At 39.5% G+C, this 26035-nt stretch overlaps 1 protein-coding gene across 1 annotated transcript; it reads left to right on the top strand.

The window, feature by feature from the left end:
- Nucleotides 1-14749: 14749 nt before the first annotated feature.
- Pgd (phosphogluconate dehydrogenase) lies at nt 14750-24282 on the top strand. Its single transcript, XM_065234917.1, has 5 exons — nt 14750-14939; nt 21151-21259; nt 21456-21570; nt 22832-23076; nt 23135-24282. The coding sequence occupies exons 1-5, from the start codon at nt 14929-14931 to the stop codon at nt 24101-24103; spliced, it is 1449 nt and encodes a 482-aa protein (XP_065090989.1). The 5' UTR covers nt 14750-14928; the 3' UTR covers nt 24104-24282.
- Nucleotides 24283-26035: the final 1753 nt, after the last annotated feature.

A 26035-nucleotide genomic window follows, 5' to 3' on the forward strand; every position in this document is an offset into this window, starting at 1 on the left:
GCTGATGTCGAATATCATGATCCTTCACGAACGACGCGAACTGTTTAGACGTGAACGCGGTTCCTCTATCAGTCACTAAAATCTCAGGTGTCGAATACGCGATGAAATAAGTCTTAATATGTTTCATAACTTCGCGAGAGTTTGTTGTCTTCGCTGCATAAAGCTTCAAAAACTTTGTAAAAGCGTCTACGACTGCGAGAATGTGTACGTTCTTACCCTTAGTTAACGTTAGCGGCCCGAGATGGTCAGCGTGAATCGTGTGAAACGGAATGCTGATTTTATCAACGATAAGAAGTGGTCCATCCAACTTCTTCAACTTGGGATTGAACGCGATACAAGTGATACACTTGGAAATATGGTCCATCAACTACGTCTGCATTAGTGGAAACCAATAAGACCACTTTATCAATTCGCTAACTTTATCGATACCAAAATGCCCCAAACTATTATGATACTTAAACATCACCGATTGCTCCATACTTGTAGGCACATATAACAATAGACGATCCCTATTGTAGTAAATAAGACACTTGCACAGCTAAATGAAAATTTAGGGCAGGTACGCGTAGAATAAAAGTGAAAGTAGGTCACTGTGAAGTAAATAACAGTTGCTATGACGCGACTAAAGTAAATAAGTAATAAAACTTCCACTGAACCATATTCTGATTTGACAGCTATTCCTGGTGAAATATTTCAAGCGAAAGCTTTCAGTAAATTCTAGCAAGATGCACTGGGGTAATTTAGCAGTTGAGAATTTATGAAAAGCTCTGAGATGGAACGGAAGAATTCAAACGCTAAATTACCCCAGTGCATCTTGCTAGAATTTATTGAAAGCTTTCGCTTGAAATATTTCACCAGGAATAGCTGTCAAATCAGAATATGGTTCAGTGGAAGTTTTATTACTTCAGTGCCAACATTTCAAAGGGGCGTAATTGCATTTGTAAACAATGGCTTTAGCCGTCGATTTCTCGCGAATAAAAGCTCACTCATGAAACATAATGACACCAGCAGGTAGAGGAATGTTTCCTCTACCAGCTAGCATTGTTATTTTGGAGAGGTAAGATTTCATTCGCGAGAAATTGACGGCTAAAGTCATTGTTTACAAAAGCAATTACGCCCCTTTGAAATGTTGGCACTGACTTATTTACTTTAGTCGCGTCATAGCAACTGTTATTTTCTTCACAGTGACCTACTTTCACTTTTATTCTACGCGTACCTGCCCTAAATTTTTATTTAGCTGTGCAAGTCGAGGGGGGCGACACATCTAAATCTCAATTCTAGATGCTCAAAAAATCTCACACTAGCGAATCAATCTTCGAAAAATCATCTTTCATTTCCCGCATCTACTTGCATCGTGCTTCATCTTTTTGCAGGAAATCTTCAAAATCGACATAAATCTTCCATCTATCTACTCAGCGTGCGTGCAGCTAGCCACAGCAAAACACAATCTTTTCTGCATCATAGATAGAGTCGTCCCGCTCGGTGCAAGTGTCTTATTTACTACACTGGGGGAGGTAGCTCATCGATTTTTCCGGTTCGCCTCCTAGCATCGTGCTATAAGGTACCAGGCGATAACCAGGGTAGTTGATCGATAGCTCGATGACGTCATTTCGTTGGCGTCTGCTATGGGAAATTCGCATAGCAGGCGTTGACGACGGGACGTTGTCGAGTTGTTGAATAGCAACTATCGTGGTAACTCACCGATTACCTGTCGATGTGCCAAATTTGGAAAGACGTCTGCATTGAATTGTCTCATATAATAATATTCCGCCCACTATATCACACGAAATTGCGAGTAGTTGAGTGGAATGGAGATAAGTTAAGCATTGGGTACAGGACCAAGTCTCCCCTGGGTGGTGCCAGAAGATGAGCGCAATAGAATCATCAAGTTGCCATAAGGCACGGAATGAGACTATTGCATGGCTGGGTAGTCAAAGTCTTCCATTCGTTAGTCATTTCAGGTGGATTAGAACAGGTTTAGGTTTAGGGTGGGCGTTGGCCAGATTTGGATTTTTCAGATATAATCCTAAATAGGACCTAGATTATTTAATACACTAGTAACCTCAACTTCTGTCACAATGTTTCATTGTGACTAATCAACACTCAATGGGTAAAATATCAAATTTGCGGTAAATTTGAAAAAAAAGGAACTTGGAGTGTAGAGTGCACTGCCCACTGGACGATTCTGAAGCCTGACCAAGTGAGTGGGTTACGGGTTTATTTGATTGTACGTCATTTCCAAGTTATATATAGATACATTCATACCATTGGCATTTTGTATTTGATATAAGACAGAGACAGGATGCGGAGGGCCCGCTTAGGGGGAGCGTAACCCATGCTATGGCTTCCATTTATTAAATAGTTCAGATAGGCTGGAAATGATAGGTTCATGGTGAGAAAATGTACCATATGGTGCCCGTTCACTGATCAAATTAGATTCAAATCGTCAGGCCCTGCCCTGGAATAAGGGAATTGACGATGATTTGTCAAGTTTCATTTTGCATTTGCATATAATTGTAAGTTTAGGTTTGCTTTTGTAATTGTAAGATAGATAGTTTGCCTCAATTGAAACATTGAGTTAAACATGACGAATCATACCTCTAAAATAGTAGTAGTTACAGTGCCGCATTATCTAACTTTTGTTTTGTTTGTTTACATATAACTAATACTAATACCTCCTTGTTTTCTCTCTAATTTGTCTACTATGTCCCACCATCACGATGAGAGATGAGCTACCGTACATGGTACACGCTCATATACACTCCCAAAATAGTATGCCGCAAGTAAGTATATCACAGAGGCAACTAAAGATCCAGAAACAAAAACCGAAAACGCTGAACGGCAGATTGGTTTAGAGTGGTCGACCAGGGTGTGTGCTGATAAATTACAAAATTACAATTACATCATTATTCCATACATCAGCTTGAATTACGTTGATCGATATTACATTTTTTTGCTGTGCACTACACCACCGGAGCCAGCAAAGTTCAACAATCCATCGTTGCTTATGCCTTTGTTGTCGTTTGGAACCAGTTTTGCGAGGTAGGTGACGATTGTGCGTATTTCTCGCGTAAATTTTGAAAAGGGCCTAGCCTGAACAATACGTAAAGAGCAAATTGAAACATTGTACGTCGCGTGAAAGTGGAACTTAATGAAGGCCTAAGTACTTTTTCGTAGTTTTTAGTTTTCGGATTTGAAAGATCGTCGGTTACAGTGGCCTGCTTACTGAGCAGAAAAACGCGGTCCCAGGTCCTTACATATCAAAGAGATTTATAGTAAAATCGCTTGTGTATCGTGTATTTTGCGAAACTCGTTGTTGTCGTTGGTTCCGGGTTTGAATGGATACAAAAATTAGAGCAACGGTATTATGTGATATGAGGGGCTCGGTGGCCTTAGAGCAACCGTTTTTGCTTACTGAGCAGAACATCATGAGTCTAATCTCAGGCCCATCCACAATCAAGATTCGTCAATCGTTTTATTTGTTAATATGACTACATGGTAATAACAGCAACTCGGTGATTGAAAAGGTGCTCGTCTGCCTAGTGGCAAACGTTTTTGCTTACTGAGCAGAAGACCGTGGGTTTAGTCCCAAGCTCCTTCGCGTTATATGATCGTTAGGACATTAATTCAGCTTATCGTTTACCAAAACGAACACTGCTGCAAACCCAACCCTCTTATCCAACATCCCAGTGATTCCTCGTGGAAGTGCAGAGGTGTTCTCGGCTTCCATCAAAGCGAGTGTCATGTCAACACAATCCTTCCCATTCCTTTCTTGACCTGTGTTCGGGCGCGGCCGGCGCTGGTATTGCCTAATTTAAGATCACCAGTTTTTACACATTGAGGATGATTGCTAGTCCCAAGCATCGTCTATTGGTTCTCTGTGTAATTACAACCGATCTGGCAATAACAGAGTAGCAACCGTGGGCGGTCAATCAAGCTCAATCAAGCTCAAGCAAGTGTCTTATTTACTACACCTATGTTTCCGAAACAACAAGTTATCCCGCACTTCATACAACTTACTCTCTCGATTCTCTAAGTCCGCCTCAATCATGACAACGTTCGAATCTCGAATCTGATTTACGTAAACAGCATTTTCAAAAATGGAACTGGATTTCTCATCAACAGCATAGCAATGCATTCGCGATAATGCATCTACATGCTGCATTTTCATACCGGCTCTATGCTCAATCTCAAAATCGAATTGATCTAAGAATAATGCCCAACGCGCAATCTTAGAGTTCACATCTTTTTTTGATAGCGTCGCTTTCAACGAATTGCAGTCCGTTATGATTTTGAAACTTATTCCGAATAGATAAACGCGGAACCGTTTAACACTGTACACGATTGCCAATGTCTCAAGTTCGAACGAATGTAAAAGCGACTCAGCCGCTGTCGTCTTACGCGAATAGAACATAACCGGATGGAACTGGTTATCGTACGCTTGTCGCTGCATCAGTATTCCGCCGAAACCGCTAGCTGACGCGTCCGTAGGCAGCTGTGTTTCTAACGCTGGCGAATAGATGCTTAATACGGGTTTCGATATCAAAGCCTCTTTCAGCTTCTCAAATGCTTCGAAATGCCGTGACTCAAACTTAAAATTCTTTTCATGATTGTTCATCAATTCGTACAATGGATTCGCGATATGGTTGTACCGATAAATAAATTTCCGAAAATAACTCATCAAACCAAGGAACCTTTGTAACGCTTTCTCATTCGTAAGAACCGGAAACTTTTCAACGTTCTCAAGATGATAATTACACGGTCTTATTTGATTAAATGTCACTTCGTAACCGAGAAACACAATATTTGTCTTCAAGAACGAACACTTCTTAACGTTCAACAGAATGTGATTATCAGCTAATACTCGAAAAAGCCTCTTCAGTAAATCCAAGTGCTGTTCTACATTGACCGTACTAACTAAAATGTCATCGATAAACACTACGATCTCGCCGCTCCTTACAAACTCATCTAAAACTTTCGCTACATATCGTGAAAATATGGCGGGCGAGTTTGCGTAGCCAAACGGTAGCTTATTAAACTCATACTGACCACTTTCGGTTATGAACGACGTATACTTTTTTGAGTCTTCCGCGATATCGACATGATAGAATCCATTTTTCATATCAAGCGATGTAAAATACTTTCGCCCCTGAAGCTTACTAATTTGATCCTCAATTATCGGAAGCGGATAATGGTTACGTTCAACAAGCTTGTTTAAAGCTTTATAGTTTACACAGAGACGATACTCTCCGTTCTTTTTACGCGTTAACACAACCCGACTCGAATAAGGCGATTCACTTTCACGAATGATTCCCTTCGACAACAAATCATCAACGATCTTATTCTGCTCCTTCCGTTCAAACTCGCTTAGACGCTGAGGAGTTGAATATCGATTATCTTTGAGCTTTATCTCAACGCAATATTTAACCAAGGTTGCAAAGACTCATTTCAGCTAAAATAATGTTTTTCGGAATAATAAAACCAAAAGATGGTATGATGGCATGTTTTACTTGTAACTTACAAAAAGAGGTTACAAAGTATGCGTTGGAAACATAAAACCTGTAAATTTTGCTTTATATGAGTCACAATCAGCGATTTGCTGATCACTGAGTGAGTGAGTGAGTGAGTGAGTGAGTTTGTGAAAAATCGCTGATTGTGACTCTCATGAAGTGAAATAAACAGGTTTAATATGTCAAACACATTCTTTGCAACCTCTTCTTGTATCCTACCAATTCAAAATTTGATCATGGCATCTAATTATTTCATAATTTAGAAAAACATTGTTTTAGCTGAAATGATTTTTTGCAACCTTGTATTTAACTAATGGTTCGACCGGTTTTTGACGAGACAAGTACTCAGTTTCGAAAAGTTTATATACAGTACCACTTAACAATCTAGTTTCATCTGTGTCACCCACTTCGAGGTCATATTTTTCGTCCACGAACAAAGAATCTACATCACCGTCAAACAAGTTTTGCATCGATTCACCATCGAAGTTCGCTTTAACACTTCGATCGCGAGCAAAAATTATACCGCGAATATCGTTCTCCTCGAAGAATTTTCGACCCAATATCATGTCCATTTTCATCGTACTATCAGCGACCACTGTTAGATTAGCTACGTAAACATCTGATCGAATTATCGCTTTGGTAGAGTATGACCCTACCATATTGATTTGAGAATTATTCGCCCCTACTAGATCATCGTTACTTTGCTTACTGCAGAACTGTTCATTTTGAAAACAACATCTCTTAATTAGACTCACCGGGCATCCAGAATCAGCCAGAGTCTCAATCGTCTGTGCCTTGTCTTCTATGATGACGTCAACTGAGAGCAGCGATTGACCACTAACCTCCAAAAATCTTCCATTACCTTCCTCGTCGTTCACGATTGGGTACGCTGACGTGTTTCCGCTCACTGATGGCTTCGGATCAACTGCTTCACCGCTAGCTTGCCTTGAATTTGATTCGTTTCTCGGCTTGAAACAGGTTTCCTCACCATGACCCACTTTATTGCACACGGGGCAACGGGGACGACGCTGTGGCTGCGGACAATTTATCGAGATATGTCCGGAACCATGGCAGTTGAAACACTCGTCCTTCGTATTTCGTTTCGGTAGTACTTCAGCATCCCCATTTGTTCGGTTCTCTTCATGCTGCTTCCTGCTACCCGGATTCATCACACTGGCTGACAGCATAATTTCGACGCTTGCACATCTCCTGGTTCGACTCACAGTAACGAATGTGTTCGAGTAGCTCATATATACTCTCGTAGCGCCGGGTTACCACACTGTTGTACAACGGATCGTATGACAATCCGCTAATCACGTACTTAATGATCGCCGAACTGCTCAATTTCCCCTTCTGTCCGATGGCATTCATCCGAAAAACATAATTATCGTAAGACTCTTTGCCATCCTTCACGCATTTTGCCAGCTTCCGATGAACGTCCGCTTCGTCTTCATACTCCGGAAAAGCAATACAGATGCTGGCCTTGAAATTTTCCCACGTTCGAATACACTGCCGGACACCAAGATACCACTGGTACGCTGCTCCACCAAGCCAACAGGATGCATACAACAATGTCGAATTTGACGTCCACGCATACAGCTCTCGATAGTGATCGATTGTCTGAAGCCAATCCAATACACCGCTTCCCTCCTTGAACAATGGAATGAGCTGCTTAAGTTCCTCCGGATGGAAATGTCGCTCTCCACCACCGGCACTCATTTTTACATCATCCTTCGTTTCTTCCTCTTCTTCTTCCTGGTCGTCGGCATCCTCATCGGGTCCCTGAGACTTACGGCCTCCCTTTCGTCTCGGCATCTTCACTCGCTCGCTGGAGGATCCAAAATCGCTGTCTCGGGATGGGGCTAGAGTTATGCCACTCGTTTTCGCTGGTCAACGCTGGCTCGATGCACTCCCACTGGATTCGCTTGACGCTCGAATCTCGGTTTTCGACATCCACAATCTCGATACTTCGGTGCGGATAATTTCGAACACTTCAGGATTGCCACGCTTTACGAAAGGCCAATCCGATCAGGCCAGATCCCACTTCTGAATAAATTGTAGTGATTTTTCGGATCTCGCACGAACACGTTTTATCTATAGTCGCTATATTCATAGTCTGGTGGATAGAATTTCGATCTATCATAAAGCGGAACCAATTCAATATATTTTAGACCAACAATTGAAAAGGTACTATGGACTTTTATAAACAAAACGTTGATTATTCTTTCCCCGCCAATCGAACGCAAATTACCGGCATCATCGGATAGGGGAAACTTTTCCCAACCCCAAATATGGTGTCAGTTTGCGTAGGCGAGCCTTGAGTCACGAGAAAAGGGTTGCCGAAGTTTTGTTAGCAATAGCTGATGTGCTCTTTTCTATTGTTGGTCGTGATTTGCTCGATTGGTTCCGCTATTTGACAGCTCAATTGGTTCCCGAGATTCTATCCGCCAGACTATGAATATAGCGACTATAGTTTTATCTGGAGAAAATAACTTCTATGTATTTACTGTTCGACTGTCGTTTCTCGAATGTTCTTTTAATTGCGTCTTCTGTTTTTGCTACTTCCGCTGTGGCACGTATAACGGAAAACGCTTTAACTGTTGAGCATCTGCCCAACGGGCTCATTACTGTACGTTTGGACAACTCAAACTGCTACAATTGCGAGAAGCTTTTATTAAATTTCAAGAAGTTAGTAAAAATAGCATTGGATTTAGTTCCTTTGCAGCACTAAAACCAAAGCATTGCAAATTACTTGGCAGTTCAGGTTCTCACAATATTTGTGTTTGTACCATCCATGAAAATATTAATTTAATGCTTCATTGTCTTAGAAAATATTCATTCGAAAAAGATTTCAACCATTATTTTGAAGAAATAATATGCAGCTCATCATCCAGAACTAAACATTGTTATCTCCGCGAATGCGAACGTTGTCCAGGTCTCTCAGATTTTGATAGAAGTTTTTCAGAAAAATTCGAGGAACAGGGTATGTCTGAAATATGTTTTGAACAATGGGTTTCAACTGATCCATGTAGTTTAGAGAAACTTGTAAAACCAGTAAATGGATTTGTTCCTTATTTTTGCGAAAAGTTGGAAAAACTGGTATCCCATGATTATATTAAAACTCAGCAGTCTAGTTTCTTGAGAAATACAAAAAAATACTCTTAAAAATGGAGAAGTTGTCATAATTTGTGATTTTTCCGAAAATTATTCATTTGTTCTTCAAGATGCTGCCCAAAGTAGTTACTGGAATAATCAACAAGTTACTATTCATCCTTTTTGCATTTATTATTCAGAATCAGGTATAATTAAAAATTTAAGTTTGATCGTAATTTGATAACGATACAATTGCGGTGCAAGTATTTATTTCAAAATTACTGACCTTTTTGCAAACAAAAATACAAGTAAAAAAAGCGATGTTTATGTCTGATGGAGCTGCATCCCAATATAAAAATTGCAAAAATTTTGCAAGTCTTTGTAAATTTAAAACGAAGTACAATATTGATGTTGAATGGCACTTTTTTGCAACTTCGCATGGCAAGAGACCATGTGACGCGATTGGTGGCACATTAAAACGAATGGCAAGGAACGCAAGTGTGGCTGTAGAACACGAACATCCAATCACAAGTGCAGCAGAGTTATATGCATGGGCTAACCAGAAGAGTAATGATTATTTAACAAAAATGTCATTTTGTTTTGTGTCACAAAAGGAATACGAACAGGGGGCTGCAGAATGGAAAAGCATTTTTGAAAAGGCCAAAACGATCCCAGGTACAAGAAAATATCACTGTATTGTTCCGATTTCCTAAAATAAAATATCAGCGAAACTATTTTCGAATGACGAAGAACGCACCATTCATAACATATAAAAACATGCCAATCAAAAGTTCATCAAATAAAAATATATCCAACGAAAAGGTTTATGTACAAATTATTATTATTAAAGACGATCGAAAGTAATAAAAACGCATGGGTATTTCATTTATTTATTTTATTTATCTTATAAGTTTAAAACCAATTTTTCAATAGTCTATTGGTGGAAGGGTAAGTTGAAGGTAAGTACATGCATATCTTGCAAAACTTATCATATTTGATGGACAATCACATATAACTTACGAAAAGGGCATATTTTCTACAAAAAATTGATTATGATGAAAGTAAATTTGAAATATCTCGAAAACGGTTACATTTAAGGAAGTTTATCGATATGAGCACTATCGTTTGAAATGATTTTTATAATCATATACTGACATTAAACTGAACATTTTGCCGTAAATAATGAAAGTTTCAAAAATACCTTAAAGTTGCTCTTAGAAAAACTTTTTTATTAAAAGTTTGTCCATCCTGGAGTTGTTTTCAAAACTTCTGCTTTCTATTCAAGTTTTTATTAAAAATATATAAAAAACCACAAATACGTTTTTTTTTATTATTTGAATTTTGAGGTTTATTTTTATTTTTTTTTGTAAAAAAAAACGAAAAAAAAAATTCCGTGTATATTTTTTTTTATAAAGCCTTATTAGTTTTCTACAACTCCTTCTTAGTAATTTTTTTTTCTACAACCAACTGTTTTCGAACTACATTTTTTTTAAAGTATGTGTGCAAAAATTACCCTTGAGTCAAAAGGGTCTCCTCTCCTGCGGAAAATACTTGGTCTATCATACTGAAAATATGTGCCAAGTATCATCCAGATCAAAGAAATGGAACACATATGGAAAATATGTGTAGCGCTAATGAAATCTTGTTGATTCCATCAAGATAGTTTTTACATAGAGGTAAATCTAAGACCAGAAGGTCCCGGAGAAACGTGTTCAACTTTTTGGCTCAGCTCTAGTACTCTCTTCGGTCCCAAGCTAATCGATGCACCCCTCGAAACATAGGAAAATCCACGAACCCCTCATTTTATCTGTCAAACTTGCATAGCGAATCAAAACAAACATAGTGTAGTACTGGAATTTTTTACTAGAATGGGGTACGTTAATCGATTTGCTTGGGACCAATAGGCTAGTCAAGTAGTGAGCCAATTTAAAATCGTTAGTTTCGTATTGATTGTTGGTTTTTATGAGCAGTTCTTTTGATTTGCAATGCCACACGTAGAAAAATTTATCGTTGAAACAAAAATATTTGAGGTAAATTTAAACGTAAGCTCAGTTTGTTCTGGCCACAAAAATAATCATGGTTTATTTCAAACGTATTCCATGTTTGAAAAGTCATGTAATATTAATGTTTAAAATAAAAATAATGTTACGTTTATTTTAAAAATGTTCGTGTTGAAAATAAACGTGAATATTTTTGTTTGGTTTGACAACAATGCGAACAAAAATAAATATGTTTATTTTAAACATGCTTCTTATGTTTGAAAGAAACATACTTAATTTTAAATTATATTAGCATTTGAATGTAAGATAAAGCAGAAAAATTGATTGTCAAGATGAAAACATGATCTGCAGGAAGATCCCGAATTCAGTTTGATTGCAATGCTCGTTGCAATCTAGGATTGGAAATGCAGGAATCGGAAAAAGAAGATGAGGATGATGAGAAACCGTTGAGTTCGGTAAGGAAGGAGGATGAATACAGCACTGATTTTAGTAAGAAGTTGATCCAACAAATTAATCAGTCGAGTCAGGATTGTGTGAATATGATAAAGCTTGCTGAAGTTTTGAAGCGAATGGAAAATGAGCGGATGAAGTTGGAGAAATTACGGAAAGAGCAAGAACACAAGGCAGGTGTAAATGAGGAGCATGTTTCGGATCTGCTTGTGGCAGGAGAGAAGATCAAAGACAAAAGCTCGAAGCAAACAGGAAGAAATTACTTTTTCAGGGGGGGAGTATAGTCGCTATATTCATAGTCTGGCGGATAGAATTCTGAGCTATCAAAAAGCGGAACCAATTCAATATATTTTAGACCAACAATTGAAAAGGTACTATCCACTTTAATAAACAAAACGTTGATTATGCTTCCTCGCCAATCTATTACAAATTACCGGCATCATCGGATAGGGGAAACTTTCCTCAACCCAAAGATGGTGTTAGTTTGCGTAGGCGAGCCTTGAGTCACGAGAAAAGAGTTTCCGAATTTTTGTGCGCAATAGCTGATGTGCTCTTTTTCTGTTATTGGTCGTGATTTGCTCGATTGGTTCCGCTATTTGACAGCTCAATTGGTTCGACGATAGCGTGTTAAAAAGATACGTATCTGAATTTTATGCAGCTGGCTCATAATACGATTATCAATTATTGTCTCAGTATTAGGTATATTTGATTGATTTTACAAATTTAAGGAATACGCCTTTTTCTTGAGGTTATTTGCAAACGCAAAATAACGGTATGAATAACTTCTTGAAATATTGCTCATTTTTAGTCGTACTAAGGATCATTCATATACCACTCATTTAAAATTCGTCCACTAGGTAAAAAGTTGAAAATCAAGCGTTTTACTAAAATAAATCTAACTTCGTACAGGCTCTTCTAATAAAGACCAAAGCTTTAGTAATAAATCAATAAACATCTCTTCAACCACCAGTCACGATTTAAAAAATATATTTATTCACCATGTTTCAAAAAATTGTTCTCTAGGGTGTACGATCAATTTTGAGATACACTGTATCTCTCGCCAAATATCCCGATGAAATAAGCTACCCGTAAAAAAGAAGAACAATAGAGGTACAATGAAATGTATTGTAACCATACAATGTAATTTACTGTACTTAAAATAAACTGTATTGTAAACAACGATAAAATAACCACATAATTCATTGTTTCAACAATATAATCTATGGTAAATGTGGAAATCTACAATAGAACAAGGGTTGTTATGTATCTTAACCGTACAGAAAATCACTTTTTCCCGAACAAACTTGAGCCATTTACCATTCATTTTATTGTTTTTCTATTGTTGAAAATTCATACTATATGGGACGTATTGTAGATATAACAATATTTTAAAATTACTTGTATGGTATACATATAATAAGATCGATTGTTTGCAATAGATTTTGTTGCGATTATATATTACTTTATGGTAATTGTATGGATATTTTTTTACGAGCCCGGAATTTCCGACCAAGAGGTTTATTACGTACTTTTCGTACCACCGCCCCTTGTTGTCTGTTGTTAGTTTTTGGAATATATTCGAATATGGTTAATCATTTGCTTTATTTCATAGTCACCGTTTTGAACTGGATGTTCAAGTATCCTTTTCCAGCAACAACACCATCTTGCAATACCTTTCTTTCCAGAACACAATTTGGATTACCCGAATAAAAATTTACCATACAAAAACAATAGAACCTATTGTTACAATTTAATAAAATGTATTGTAGCAACCATAAATCTTATAGTCAAAAACAATAAAAATACATTAGAACTTATTTTTATGCAAATAGAATATACTGTATATGCGACTTTTACTATAGAAAAGGGGGGTTGTTAGTAACCGTAACCATAAAAAATCAAATTTTTATCGAACAAATTTGATCTCATTACAATAAATTTTATAGTTTTTTCACTGTGCAAAATTTTTAAAACATATAATTTATTGTAAGCCTATTGTGGTGACTATTTGATCATTTGACCAATACAATACAATTAAAATAGGGTTAATTATCTATTTTATTTGATTGATATATATTTTTTTTTCCTTGGTTTGTTTTCCGTCGATCTTGTTTTCCGTGCTGAGCACCAATGCTACCAACGCCAGGAAGGCAGCTCCCACACCTGGACCCTACCTATCGACCCATCAACTCATGAACCGGGGACCAACGGCTTTACTTCCCTTCCGAAGGAAGGCGTGATCACAGATGTTATGCCTCAGAACATCCCGGCGGCGCCGACTGGGATTGAACCCAGGCCTGCTGGGGTGAGAGGTAATCACGCTTAACACTACACCACCGGCGCTGCTTATTGATATATTATTGTAATTTAATGGTTAATTTTATCCGGGTACGCTTTCTTCTTTTTATTGGTGCAAATCCTACAGAATGGTCACACCGCAGTAAAAACGCAGGTGCACAACCCCGCAAATCTAAAGTCACGTAAAGTGATAGCACAGAGTGTAGCTCTGGGGTACTAACATTTTGAAATACACTCAGGTCTTTTTTTACACGGGGGATACGTACCGTGTAAAAAAAACCTACGAGATTTTGATTTTTCACATGTTTAAATGTTTTAAAAAATCGGATTTTGATGTCATTTGTAATTATAGCATTCTATGGTCCATATAGACATATTTTAAAAATTTCTGTATTTACACCAAAAAATTGTGATTTTTTTCTAAGTATGCCATTCGATTACGTATAGCTTGAAACGGATAATGTGTTTGGAATCAAGTCGATAGGTTGTATCGTTGTCGAGAAATCGTTAAAAACGTACCGTGTAAATCGCGAAAAACCGTGTAAAAAAACCGCGTAAAAAAAACGTGTAAAAAAAGACTACACTGTAAAAAAAGACTGCAAGTAAAAAAAAAAGACTGCCCTTTTTCGGGAGAATACTAGTTACAACTAAGGTTGTGTTCCATTTGGTGAATTTTCACTTAAATTTGACAGATGAAAAAATTTCAAATAAACCTGCTATTGAACCAGACTTATTTCTGACAGACCAAGAATCAATGTTGACAAACACATTCTCGAAAATCAAGGAAATCAACAACAGAGGGATTTTAGAAAATTTTAATTTATTTTCAAAGTGTCCAATTTAAGTGAAAATTCAGCCTAAAAGATGCTAAATTTATAGACAATTCTGTCTCTTTAGATAAAACTATCTGTTTGGATTGACTAAAATTAAATTAAATTTATTTTTATTTTTATTATTATTATTTATCATAGATGTAGACTCCGTGCAACATTTTGTCCGAACGAATCATGAAACATAATCCTCCTTGATACCGGACCCGCATGGTTGATTTATACATGTATATTCGGCTGCATCTCCGTGTGACCACGACATTGAGCCGCCTGTGTCGCTGACACAAACACTCCTTTCGCAATCGAAAAACCACATAATCATCGCGACTCCTTCATTACTGTGTATTACAAAATTAATGCGTCCGCACTAAACCACGTGCGTTTTATACCGTTCCTATAGCTGATAGGTACTCTATACAAAGTCTGGAAAGCAAATAAAACAACCAAACACACTATCAAACAAGGCGCACATTGCAACCAACGACGACGGTTCGAGACCTGTATCGTACGACATCCACTCGCAGTCATCGTTCGAGTGTGCTCCATTCCGCAAGCCTTTTGCTTGATTATCGCGATCATCAACGATCCGTACAACAGTGCCGGAGTTTACTCGTTTTTGTACAAATAAATAAGTGTCTGTCTTACATAAAATTTGTGTTAAAAAAACGACAGTGTTCCGCTTCGTTGTTCCTGAGCTTCAAAATTTTCTCCAAATTTCTTCAGTTCATCGTTCGAAATCACACCAGGATGGCTGAACCGTGAGTATAGATTGGTGTGACTTTAATTCGATCATTAGTGGACTCTCTTATAGTAGACAATGCATAGCAGGAAGAATAGGTTCAATTTCTGCCAGTCACCGCGGTTGTGTACTTACTTGAACTGGCCCCTGAGCGCGTAGCTACGAAGTTATTCCAGTAGTGTTTTTTAACGCTATCTATCAGTGGTGCCTTGTATGCATTTTTTCCGTATTGATGAAGTTTACTTTTGTCAATCGGTGGATCGTCTCTATATTGAACGTCGATTGTCGTCATAGGTTAGGTATATGATGAGGGGTAAAAAGTATCACCGCAAACGTCTCGGCGAAGGTTAAACATTCTCCAGATGCATACATGTAGGTACCTACATCATATTTCAAATACTGGGCCACTGAGTAGTTACATTGGCGTTTGGCGTGTAAATGTTTGTAAAGCTGATAGGGTCTGCATCGAAAACAAACTAAGCAAGGGTCGTTTTTAATGTTTCAAAAGATGTATGTTTTATTATATTATGTCTATGCATGCTTTGAAAAATAAAAATGCATAGGGCACCGAAATCAAACTAATAAAAAAATCACAGGTTTCATTACAGACCACGTGGTCAAAACTAGCGAACCAGTTTCTTGCTTACTGACTCGATTGTTTGCGACCTTCGAGTTCCGTCCTAAAAAATACTTTTGTCTGTAGCTTCCACATAGATCAACTCAAAAGAAACATTTCAGCGTCTCGCAATTGGGTACACGTGCGTTAGGAAGCCTCATTAAATTATAACTAAATATCTGGGCCTCAAAGGATTTAAAAGATATTTTATCGGAAGAGCAAACCTTGAAAATTAAGCTCCACAGTGCTCAACCAGCTCAAAATCAGGTCCAGATTAGCCTCTCAAAATATCCACTCATTTGGTAAGAAACTGACTATGCACAAACCGTTTTAAGTTTACCTTAATGGAATTTCTAGAGTCGGTGTATAATGAGTCACGCCAAAAGTGAAGCCAAGTCTACCTATTGAACTGTCAAATCGGCTACCTATCGTGCAAAGTAAATAAACATTACGATGCTATGAAAGGTCTACGAAAGGTATTGCAATGAAATATAAAATAAAATTGAAGAAATCATCATAAACACGCAGCGAGCATTAAATGGTCATGGGATACGTTTGGTTTTGATCAGTAATGAGAATTTCTACTATTTTTTGATAAGATAATTTGACAAAATCACTGATATTATGATTCACTACAGCCGTTATTTTTGGTTCTCGCTAGAAGTAATTTAAAGTTGATGTAGAAGTCCTCTGTTGCCAAGTGAAAAGAAAGGGAATCCTTCGGAAACCGTGATGCGAGTTCAACTGTTTTTCTCTTGGCGTGACTCATTATACACCGACTCTAGAATTTACTATGAGAAAACAATATTTTTTTTATATTACTTTCGTTTAAGACCATGTGTCAGCCAAACGTCAAATAAAATAGTTATTAATTATTAACGATATTAGTAATCTTACGACATGATCAAACGGTTGTTTTACATTACCACGAATGTCACTACCCCGAATGCCATCACTTTTGATCGAGAGTGATCTTCAGCAAAAATTTAGGTGATACAAAATCTACAAGCACATCTATTAAGTTTTAAATCAGAATAATACCTATGGTAATACCACAGACAAACAGACATAACCTATTGAATATTTGTCACCGTAAAACATCGTTACAAAACATTACCATCATCTGTTGAGTACACTGTGGTGGGCAGTACGCTGAACTGATGGCGGTAGTTTGTAAACGTCAAACGCAAGGGAATTTACTATGCGCGCCACAGGTGGCGGTACTACCAACTACGATACTTTTGAATTGACCATTATACCAACAATCAATACGAAACTAACGATTTTAAATTGGCTCACTACTTGACTAGCCTACTGGTCCCAAGCAAACTATTAACGTACCCCATTCTTGTCGAAATTATACTACTACACAATGTTTGTTTTGATTCGCTATGAAAGTTTGACAGATAAAATGAGGGGTTAGTGGATTTTCCTATGTTTCGAGGGGTAAATCGACTAGCTTGGGACCGAAGAGAGTACCAGAGCTGAGCCAAAAAGTTGAGCACGTTATTTCGGGACCTTCTAGTCTTAGAGTTACCTCTATGATTATACCCCGTACAGACTATGGCTTATATCATGTAATATAGGCGGTCTTGCAATGAGCACTCATATATAGGATTTCCAGTGAAAACTAGATGTATGAGTGCTCAAGACAGCCTATATTACATGATATAAGCCATAGTCTATCTGGGGTAATAAATGCTTGATCGATGAACAACTTGCGAGTGTTATGTCTGTTTAACTGTGGTAATACCATACATTTTTGGAAAGATATAAAAAAAAGTATGGTTTTCCCATATCAGGGCTTGTTGGTTGCCGGCCAATTTTTAGTGGCTAGGTCACTATTTTCAAGTCAGTCACTAAAAAGTCACTTTTTGCACCCAAAGGTAACTCTAATCACTTTCTTACAACCAATAATGGAGCAATAAATTTGCCTTTAAAAAATCACATCAAATCACAGCTTGATTTGGTAACAAATTTGGGCTAAAAAGATTCATTCAAAATCAGCGTGTTAAGTCCGTTAAAGAAGAGAACCAAAGGCAAACAGACACTTCATTGTTTACGCATTTAACGGTTGATTTGAAAGAGAGATGACCTAGCCTTCGGCTAAAAATCTCTCAAATAAAGATTTAAAAACAAAAAAAAAAGGTTGATTTGAATAATATCAGTTCTGCGAACTACTCGCCGCAGCGCTGGCATCGGATCACTTTGACGTTTCTATACATCATACATAACTTTTATGCAATATTGTTTCCGAGTTAGCGAGCAAGCTTGTTTTCCGCGAGAAGCCGAGAGATATCGTTACTGAGGTCCTATGTTTTGAGATACTATGTTTTCAAGAAAAACTTTTTCAAAGAGTTACGTCTGTTTGCCTGTGACAGAACTGTCCAGTGGGTTCTGATGGAATATCTTTTCAACTCCGTGATCGAGACATTCAAGTACGTTATCTTCGAAACTTTTCCAGGCCAGATTATAATTTTTTTTATATTTTTTCCCTTGCCTGTGATCACGAATTAGTCATAGACAATTTCATCGCAATTTTTCAGAGGTTTCGTAAAAATATATGGCTCCTGGCTTTTTTACTTGCTGATATTGAAATAGAAAAGCTAGAAAAGTTCTAGAATACTGGGAACCTGTTCGACTTCAGCAGAATAAGAAAGAAAGCAGTCTCTTCGTCGCATCGATTTTGTCGATAGAAAGCTGATAGTGTGACGTCCTGGTCGCCAAACCTTGAAAAAAAAATTCAAGATCCCAGAAAAAAGGATTTGAGCCTTGTAAAATTGTTCAGCCTCTTACAATTGGAAGAATTTTAAGGATTCTGGCACTATGAAGAGTTTGTAATGGGATTTTGATGAGAATTTAAATTGAATTTTGAGGAACAATTTTTTTGGGGAGAATAAGTGATTTCTGGAGAGAATTCCAAGGGATTGATGATTAGAGTTCAAATGTAATTGATTGAAGTATTACAAGGGAAATGTAAGAACTACTGTAATTGTGCAATTGTTGAAATTCTAGAGAGTGTTCAACGGAAATTGTGAGCAGAATTCCAGGAGATCTACCAGGGAAGTCTACTCAAAACTATTACTATTCCCTGAATAATTTCTTGTACGAATGCTCCCGTAAATGTAAATTCCCCTAGAATTTCTTTGGAACTATCTTCAGCTTCAGATGTGGAAAAATTCTTGGAAGAACTACTGAGGAAAATGGGAAAGTGAATTCCAATAATTTTCTGGAGAGAATTTGTAGAGTATCATGGATAAAACTATGATGGAACTCTAGAGATAATCCAAAGATTATTTTAGTGGAATCCCGAAAATTCTGTGATGATTTTGAAAAAAAAATTTGAGCAAGATTCTAAAGAAATCCTGTGAATAGACTCAAAGCAGCTGTCAAAGTAATTTAGATATAAAAAACTGTACTCGAAAAAATGATCAACAAAAATTCATTTTAAGTCGGATATTTTTGAAACTCTCAGGGAATAAATAAACACATATTAGCTATGTTTTTGCAAAATTGGTTTATTCAACCTCCTCTAATAGGCTATATGCCCGCACATTGGACTTAACGCTACCCATCAAATCCTGTGCAACACTTGCGCCATCTTTCTTACACACTTTCATCCACTCTTTCTTCAAATCCTTGTCGTTTTTGAAGACCTTCCCTGTTTCCGGAGCTTGCCCTTCAAAATCGCCCAGAACTTTTCTATTACGCGAAGTTCTGGCGAGTTTGGCGGATTTGCCTCCTTCGGCACAAAACAACATCGTTGGCTTTGTACCACTCCATCACCGGTTTCGCGTAATGGCACGATACCAGATCCGGCCAAAACAGAGTTTCACCTTCGTGGGACCGGAGGAAGGACAGCAGGCGCTTCTGGAGGCATTCTTCTATCTAGCATTTTACGATCGCTCATCGCCGCCACAATCTGGCTGAGTTTCTGGTAGGGAGCATTCGATTTGATGTTTGGGTTATATCGTTTGACGTATAAACGATCAAATTTGACCGTTTACAGGTCAAACGACACAAGCCAAACTTCAAATCATATGTTCCCTACCAAAAACTCAACCAGATTGTGGCGGCCATGAGCGCTCGTAAAATACTCGATATTTGGCCGTAGATGGTCCCGGGATTATGTACGGCTTGCTGAATTTGCCGTCTAAGTACTTCTTGACAATTTTGTCGGAATTCTTCTTCCGGAACTTCTCCGGAACGTCCAGGCGGGACTTGCCGACGAAAAACTCCAGGCCGGGGATCTGCTTGGCGTCCGCTTGAATGTACGTCTCGGCGTCCATTACGATGCATTTCGGCTGCACCAACCACTCGCGGTACAGCATCCTGGTGCGGGATTTGACCACCTGTTTACCGGTTCGGTTAGGCGCCTTCCTTACCTTGAACACATGAAGTCCGGCCCGCTTCATTGTCTGCTGGACGAACCAGACCTTCTTCGCCACGTCCCGAATCGAAAGGTTCGGATTGCGCTTGAAGGAATCCCTCACCTTCTTTGCGTTTATGGGGTCGGCGTCTTCGCTTTTCTTCCGCCGCTGGGTCGTCTGGATCTCCTTGAATGATTTTACCACACGGTCGAATTGTCGATTCCAAACTGTTTCGCGATCCACCTGTGGAACTGTCCTGGATTTTCCACGACCCCGCCCCCATATTTTTTTTGTCGAAGCACTTCTTGCTTGGAAGCCATCTCGATAGCCGCTTGACAGATTGTGACGAGATTTTTCACATATGTGAACATTACACACTAAACTAGTTTTACTCAAAATTTCATAAAGGTATACCCATGCAATAAATAGTTATACATAAAAGAAAATGTTGCATTTTTTTCGAGTACAATCTTTAGACAAACATTACATTGTACACTCATAAAATAAATCACATAATCAGTGGAAAATATTCATGTGATCCAATAATTGAAAATTGCACCACTAAATCACATGAACGTTATGTGTCCAATAAAATCTATTTGATTTCTCATATAGAATTTCTTATGCTATGTGATTTTCAGATAACAATCATTATTTTTGTTATTGGAAAAATATTATGTGCGTTCCTAATATAAACTAAGTGAAAACTTGTTTCAGTGTAGTCATTAAAAAATGTTAAAGATTCAGGATTTGGTCAAAGTTTCAAAATTCTGAAACTTCGAAAATTTCTTAGATCTTATGCTTGGAAAAACTTTCAGGATCCCGGGCCAAGACAAATCTTCAAGATTTTGGAGCATGACAAAATTTCCGACATTCTGGAACTAACAAAAAATTAGAAAACTTGTTTTAAAATTTGTCGATGCGCCATAGAAAAAAAAAATCAATATCACGGACATGAACATTTTTGAAGATTCTGGGACATGAATAGATTTCAAGACAGAAAACAAATATCCGAGGCTATAGACTTCGAAAAACATAAGATAACGAACTTAAAGTAAAGAAACATCTAAATCTCAGACAATCACTCCTATTCCTAACGGATTTCAAACACAAAAAAAAATTGTGCGAGAAATCCGTTTCAAATGGATTACAGAATAGGGGTGAAGAGCTCGAGAATATTGAAGTAACAATTGATTTTTCAATTTGCCATAATCTAGAACAAATATATTTTTAAAATTTTCCAGCAAAGCCGATATCGCTCTCATTGGCCTGGCCGTCATGGGTCAGAATCTGATCCTTAACATGGACTCGAAGGGCTTCGTCGTCTGCGCGTACAACAGAACCGTCGACAAGGTACGCTGTCATCGCATCTAGATAGAGACTACGAATAGATTATCAAACAAACAGAAGAGACGTGACATCATAAAAGCTATTTCGTATGTCTAGCCTCTGATAACCGTGCAATAAATTGCATCGAGTAGGACAACGACGTCACTGGACGTCTGGTTTTGATATGTAGATTAATCGTCCAATTTACGAATCCATACAGGTCAAACATTTCCTCGACAATGAAGCCAAGGGTACGAACATCATTGGAGCTACTTCCCTGCAAGATATGGTCAACAAGCTGAAGACACCCCGAAAGATCATGATGCTGGTGAAAGGTGAGTTCAGTTTTAATCAATTCGAGTGACGACACGTTTAAACGTTGCTATGATTCATTCCTGGTGAAGTAGCGTGACTTGAGTCAAAGGCGATGTACCCTCCTGTTGTGGCTTATAATGTCATTTAGAGGTTACAGCGAGAATAAAAATAAATCCCTCAAGGAGATAAGAACAACAACATGCCTACGTAGGACAACACAAGTAACCGGCGTCAACTGTAGTAGACGCACTGTTATTTATCTCCTTTCCAAGTGCATCGACAGTCCCACAGCATCCAGTCAGTTGTGTAAGAGACTAATCCATAAATTGTAGCACACACCAAAAAGCTCTGTGGGCTTCGTTGCTTTGCGGCTCAACCAGGCATAACACGGCATCGAAACTGGGGCAAGCGAAAGTTATGTACGCGGTGTCCGCTTGAATGCGCCTCGATCGGCTATTGCATAACAGGTTATACGTGCGATGACCTTCCTTGCTGGTGGAAGCATGTACCGTAGTTTGGAGTGATTTTGGATTTGAGTATCCGACAGTGGCAAGAACTATATAAACACGCCTTGCTATAGCCATCTACTTAGATCTGCTCAATTCACACTCTGACCGACTCTGACCCGCCCACCTGTTTGCCTTTCTTTGGACTTATATAGGGAAGTAAAAAGATGTTTGAACTTCCTCATAAAAACCGCCATAATAGCCCGTTTATCTACACTTAACGTCCTCTGGCCAAATCACCTTCGTAGTATCCTGAGCACCTGAAAATGACCGCTCAAAGAGCACTCAAAACCCATCATCTGAGGAGCTCTCCAAAACTAGTTCTATAAACTCAGTAAATTTGAAGACTCCGTTCTTTTAAGTAATCACTTCTCATATAAAAGACTGTTCCCAAAACCACCCCACCGTACGGTGCTTACCTACAAACCTAGACTCACTCACGATCGAACATTGATCTTGAGATTTCACTTCGCTTCGCGAGTCACTCTCGTGAGTCCCTAATGCCCGCAGAGCCTAAACTGAAGGTGCCATAGAACTGACACTTCATGCCACGGGGCCTTTTCCATTCATTCTAGAGCGCAAAGCACCCCATAGACAATCACTTTTGTTTTTTGCTGTCGGCAACCATCCTCGGCTCGGTGCGCGCTGCTGCATGACTTGAAGGTTACAAGGAGAGACCTCACCAAAGTTCAAACGGAGGCAATCACGTGATGATTATGCTTGACGTAGTTGATTTTGTTGCTAATTTAATTGCTTGCTTCCGATTCCATTGCAGCCGGCAGTGCGGTCGATGATTTTATTAACCAACTGCTTCCATTGATCGCGAAGGGCGACGTCATCATCGATGGCGGTAACTCGGAACACCAGGATTCGGCCCGGCGGTACGAAGAACTGAAGGCCAAGGGCATTCTGTACGTGGGATCTGGTGTAAGTGGCGGAGAGGAAGGAGCTCGCTATGGTCCCTCCCTGATGCCCGGAGGCCATCCGGACGCTTGGCCACTGATCAAGGATATATTCCAGGTGAGTGGATATAAAGCACTAAAAAAAAAATCATTTGATCAATCGCTTCTTGTTTCAGGCAATTTGCGCCAAATCCAATGGTGATCCTTGCTGCGAGTGGGTCGGCGAAGGAGGTGCTGGCCACTTTGTCAAGATGGTCCACAACGGTATCGAGTACGGTGACATGCAGCTGATTTGCGAAGCCTACCATCTGATGTTAGCTCTCGGTATGACCCAGAAGGAAATGGCCCAGGAGTTCGACGAATGGAACAAGGGAGTATTGGATTCGTTCTTAATCGAAATCACTCGTGACATTTTGAACTACCAAGACGAGGAAGGTTATTTGCTGGGGCGTATCAGGGACACCGCTGGACAAAAGGGTACCGGAAAGTGGACGGCAATTGCCGCTTTGCACCATGGCGTTCCGGTGACGCTGATCGGTGAGGCTGTGTTTGCCCGTTGCTTGTCCGCGCTGAAGGAGGAACGTGCCAAGGCTAGCAAGCAGCTGGCTGGACCGAACGTTAAAGCTTCCGTTGCTGACCGTAAAGCATTCCTGACTCACATCCGCAATGCTCTGTACTGTGCCAAGATCGTCTCGTACGCCCAGGGTTTCATGCTGCTACGCGAGGCCGCCAACGAGTACAAGTGGAACCTCAACTACGGAGGCATTGCTCTGATGTGGCGTGGAGGATGCATCATTCGCAGCGTCTTCCTCGGTAACATCCGAGATGCGTTCGTACGCAACCCTCAGTTGTCCAATCTACTGTTGGCTGATTTCTTCAAGAACGCCATCGTCAAGAACCAGCAATCATGGCGCGAGGTTGTCAGCCAGGCCGTTTTGTGGGGAGTACCAGTTCCGGCCATGTCGGCCGCATTGGCCTTCTTCGATGGGTATCGCTCGGAACGTCTGCCAGCCAATTTGCTCCAGGCGCAGCGGGACTACTTCGGTGCGCACACCTACGAACTGTTGGGCAAGGAGGGTAAGTTCGTGCACACCAACTGGACCGGCAAGGGTGGAAACGTCTCGGCCAGTACCTATTTGGCTTAGATGCGCAAGATGGCGAGCCCAATGTCCACCGAACCCCCACATTCCCGGCTATCGAGGCCTCTTCACAGAATCCAGATGATGGTACACATATTTTCCACATAAAAAGTCGTTATTTATTGTTGCTCTTTCGATAGGATTTCGGAAAATGTTTTTGTATAAAAATGATTGTTTAGTATCAAGTACCGTGTGCTGCATTTATATCACATTCCGAGTTTTATTAACATTCATGTATTCTACGGACCATCAGTGGTCCAAAGCGCCAACGTGCAAGGCTGCCATCCTGGGCGGCTGCTCGCTTTTGCTTTCACCTGGGCCCGGGTCAAATTACTATCGACTTACTTGATTTCCTTGTTGAGGCTTCGCCGCCATGAATCCCTGGATCTGACTCTACAGAGCTTGCTTGCAGATTTCGTTCTCGCCCCTTCCCAGTTTGTGACCAGTGCGTTCTCGAATTTTAGTTGATATCGGCTTCTGATGACATCGACGATGGAGCGCAACGTTCGAGTTCCAGTTGTGAGACACCCACATTCCAAAATTGCATTCTAAAAAATACTCACATAGTTCGTTCCTGAGTCAATTTATTGCTTTCGCTATGGAAGATTAGTGACCTAATGTTCTATTCAACTGCAAAAAGTCAGCGTCTGGCCCGAATTCGACGATCGTAAATTAGGTTTTCAAGCTGCTTACATGTTTCCAGTACACAATAAGGGATACAAGCATAACGTCGACAACGTCCTGCCCCGTAACGTGGGTAGATCACCTTTTCGTGGTACGTTACGGGATGTAAGATCTACCACCGATTCCTAGTCTTGACTACTTCAAACTAGGGGAACAGGATTTTTCAGTAATCAAAGGAACACATCTTAGTCCTTGTTACTTTTTATGCCTTGTTGATAGTGATAAGTCCTCGGGTTGCCTGGACCGAGGATGATCTTGAAACAAGGAAAAAATGAGTTAGTTAGTCTTCACCGATGTGATTCCAAATCTTCTAATCGTTGTTCCCTAGTTTGAAGTGGTTAAGAATAGGGTTCATGGTCATTATCGGTGTCATAGCTTGTTTTTGTTGTTAACGAATCCAATTTTGACTGACAAAGGGGCGCGCCTTTGGAGGGTGTTCCAACTCCGAAGGGTATAAATAGCGGAACCTATCAATTAGAATCGATTCCTTGCGATGAAGGCAAGAATGACAACTGTATCAAAACCGAATACTTCATCATTTTTCAATAGTGTTGAAGTAATACGACATGCACTAAACTAAGGACACGGGATATACTACAATAGATCAAATTACTGGTCGCAGTAGTTTTATGTCCCGAACAGAGAAAAAAAAAACGTCGACAACTACAACAACTAGGAAATTCTGCCTTAAATGCTGCGACTAAACTTTTCGAATTGGTGATCTTAGACTCAAACTTCAATCATTTCTAGCAATACATCGCCGATACACAACATGGTTTCATGTACAAGCTCTCTACAACCACGAACCTTCTGTCATTTAAAACATGCGACGGATGTGATATGCAGGGGCTACCAAACGAACGCAATTTATACTGATTTATCCGCAGCATTTGATAAGATCAATCACCACATTGCATTGGCGAAGCTCGAGAGACTGGGCTTTGGAGGTAATGCTTTACGTTGGCTTCAGTCATACCTTACAGATCGTACAGGTAACTTACCAATCAGGCAAAGGCCTTATTGTCCTCTGCTGTCCGAAGAAGTCGTCTCCACTGTACTCGATCCATGGCCACACTTCGCCAGTCTTGTAGTCTGCGAAGGATCCGCAGGTCGCCTTCTACTTGGTCGATCCACCTTGCTCGCTGCGCGCCTCTTCTTCCTGTTCCTGTTGGGTCGCTTTCTAGAACCATTTTCACTGGGTCGCCGTGCGGCATTCTTACGGCGTGCCCAGCCCACCGTATTCGCCCAATTTTT

The sequence above is a fragment of the Ochlerotatus camptorhynchus genome, unplaced genomic scaffold (genome assembly GCF_037179485.1).
Source record: "Ochlerotatus camptorhynchus isolate MF236.1 unplaced genomic scaffold, CSIRO-AGI_Acam_v1.1 ptg000446l, whole genome shotgun sequence".
Lineage (NCBI taxonomy): Eukaryota > Metazoa > Arthropoda > Insecta > Diptera > Culicidae > Ochlerotatus > Ochlerotatus camptorhynchus.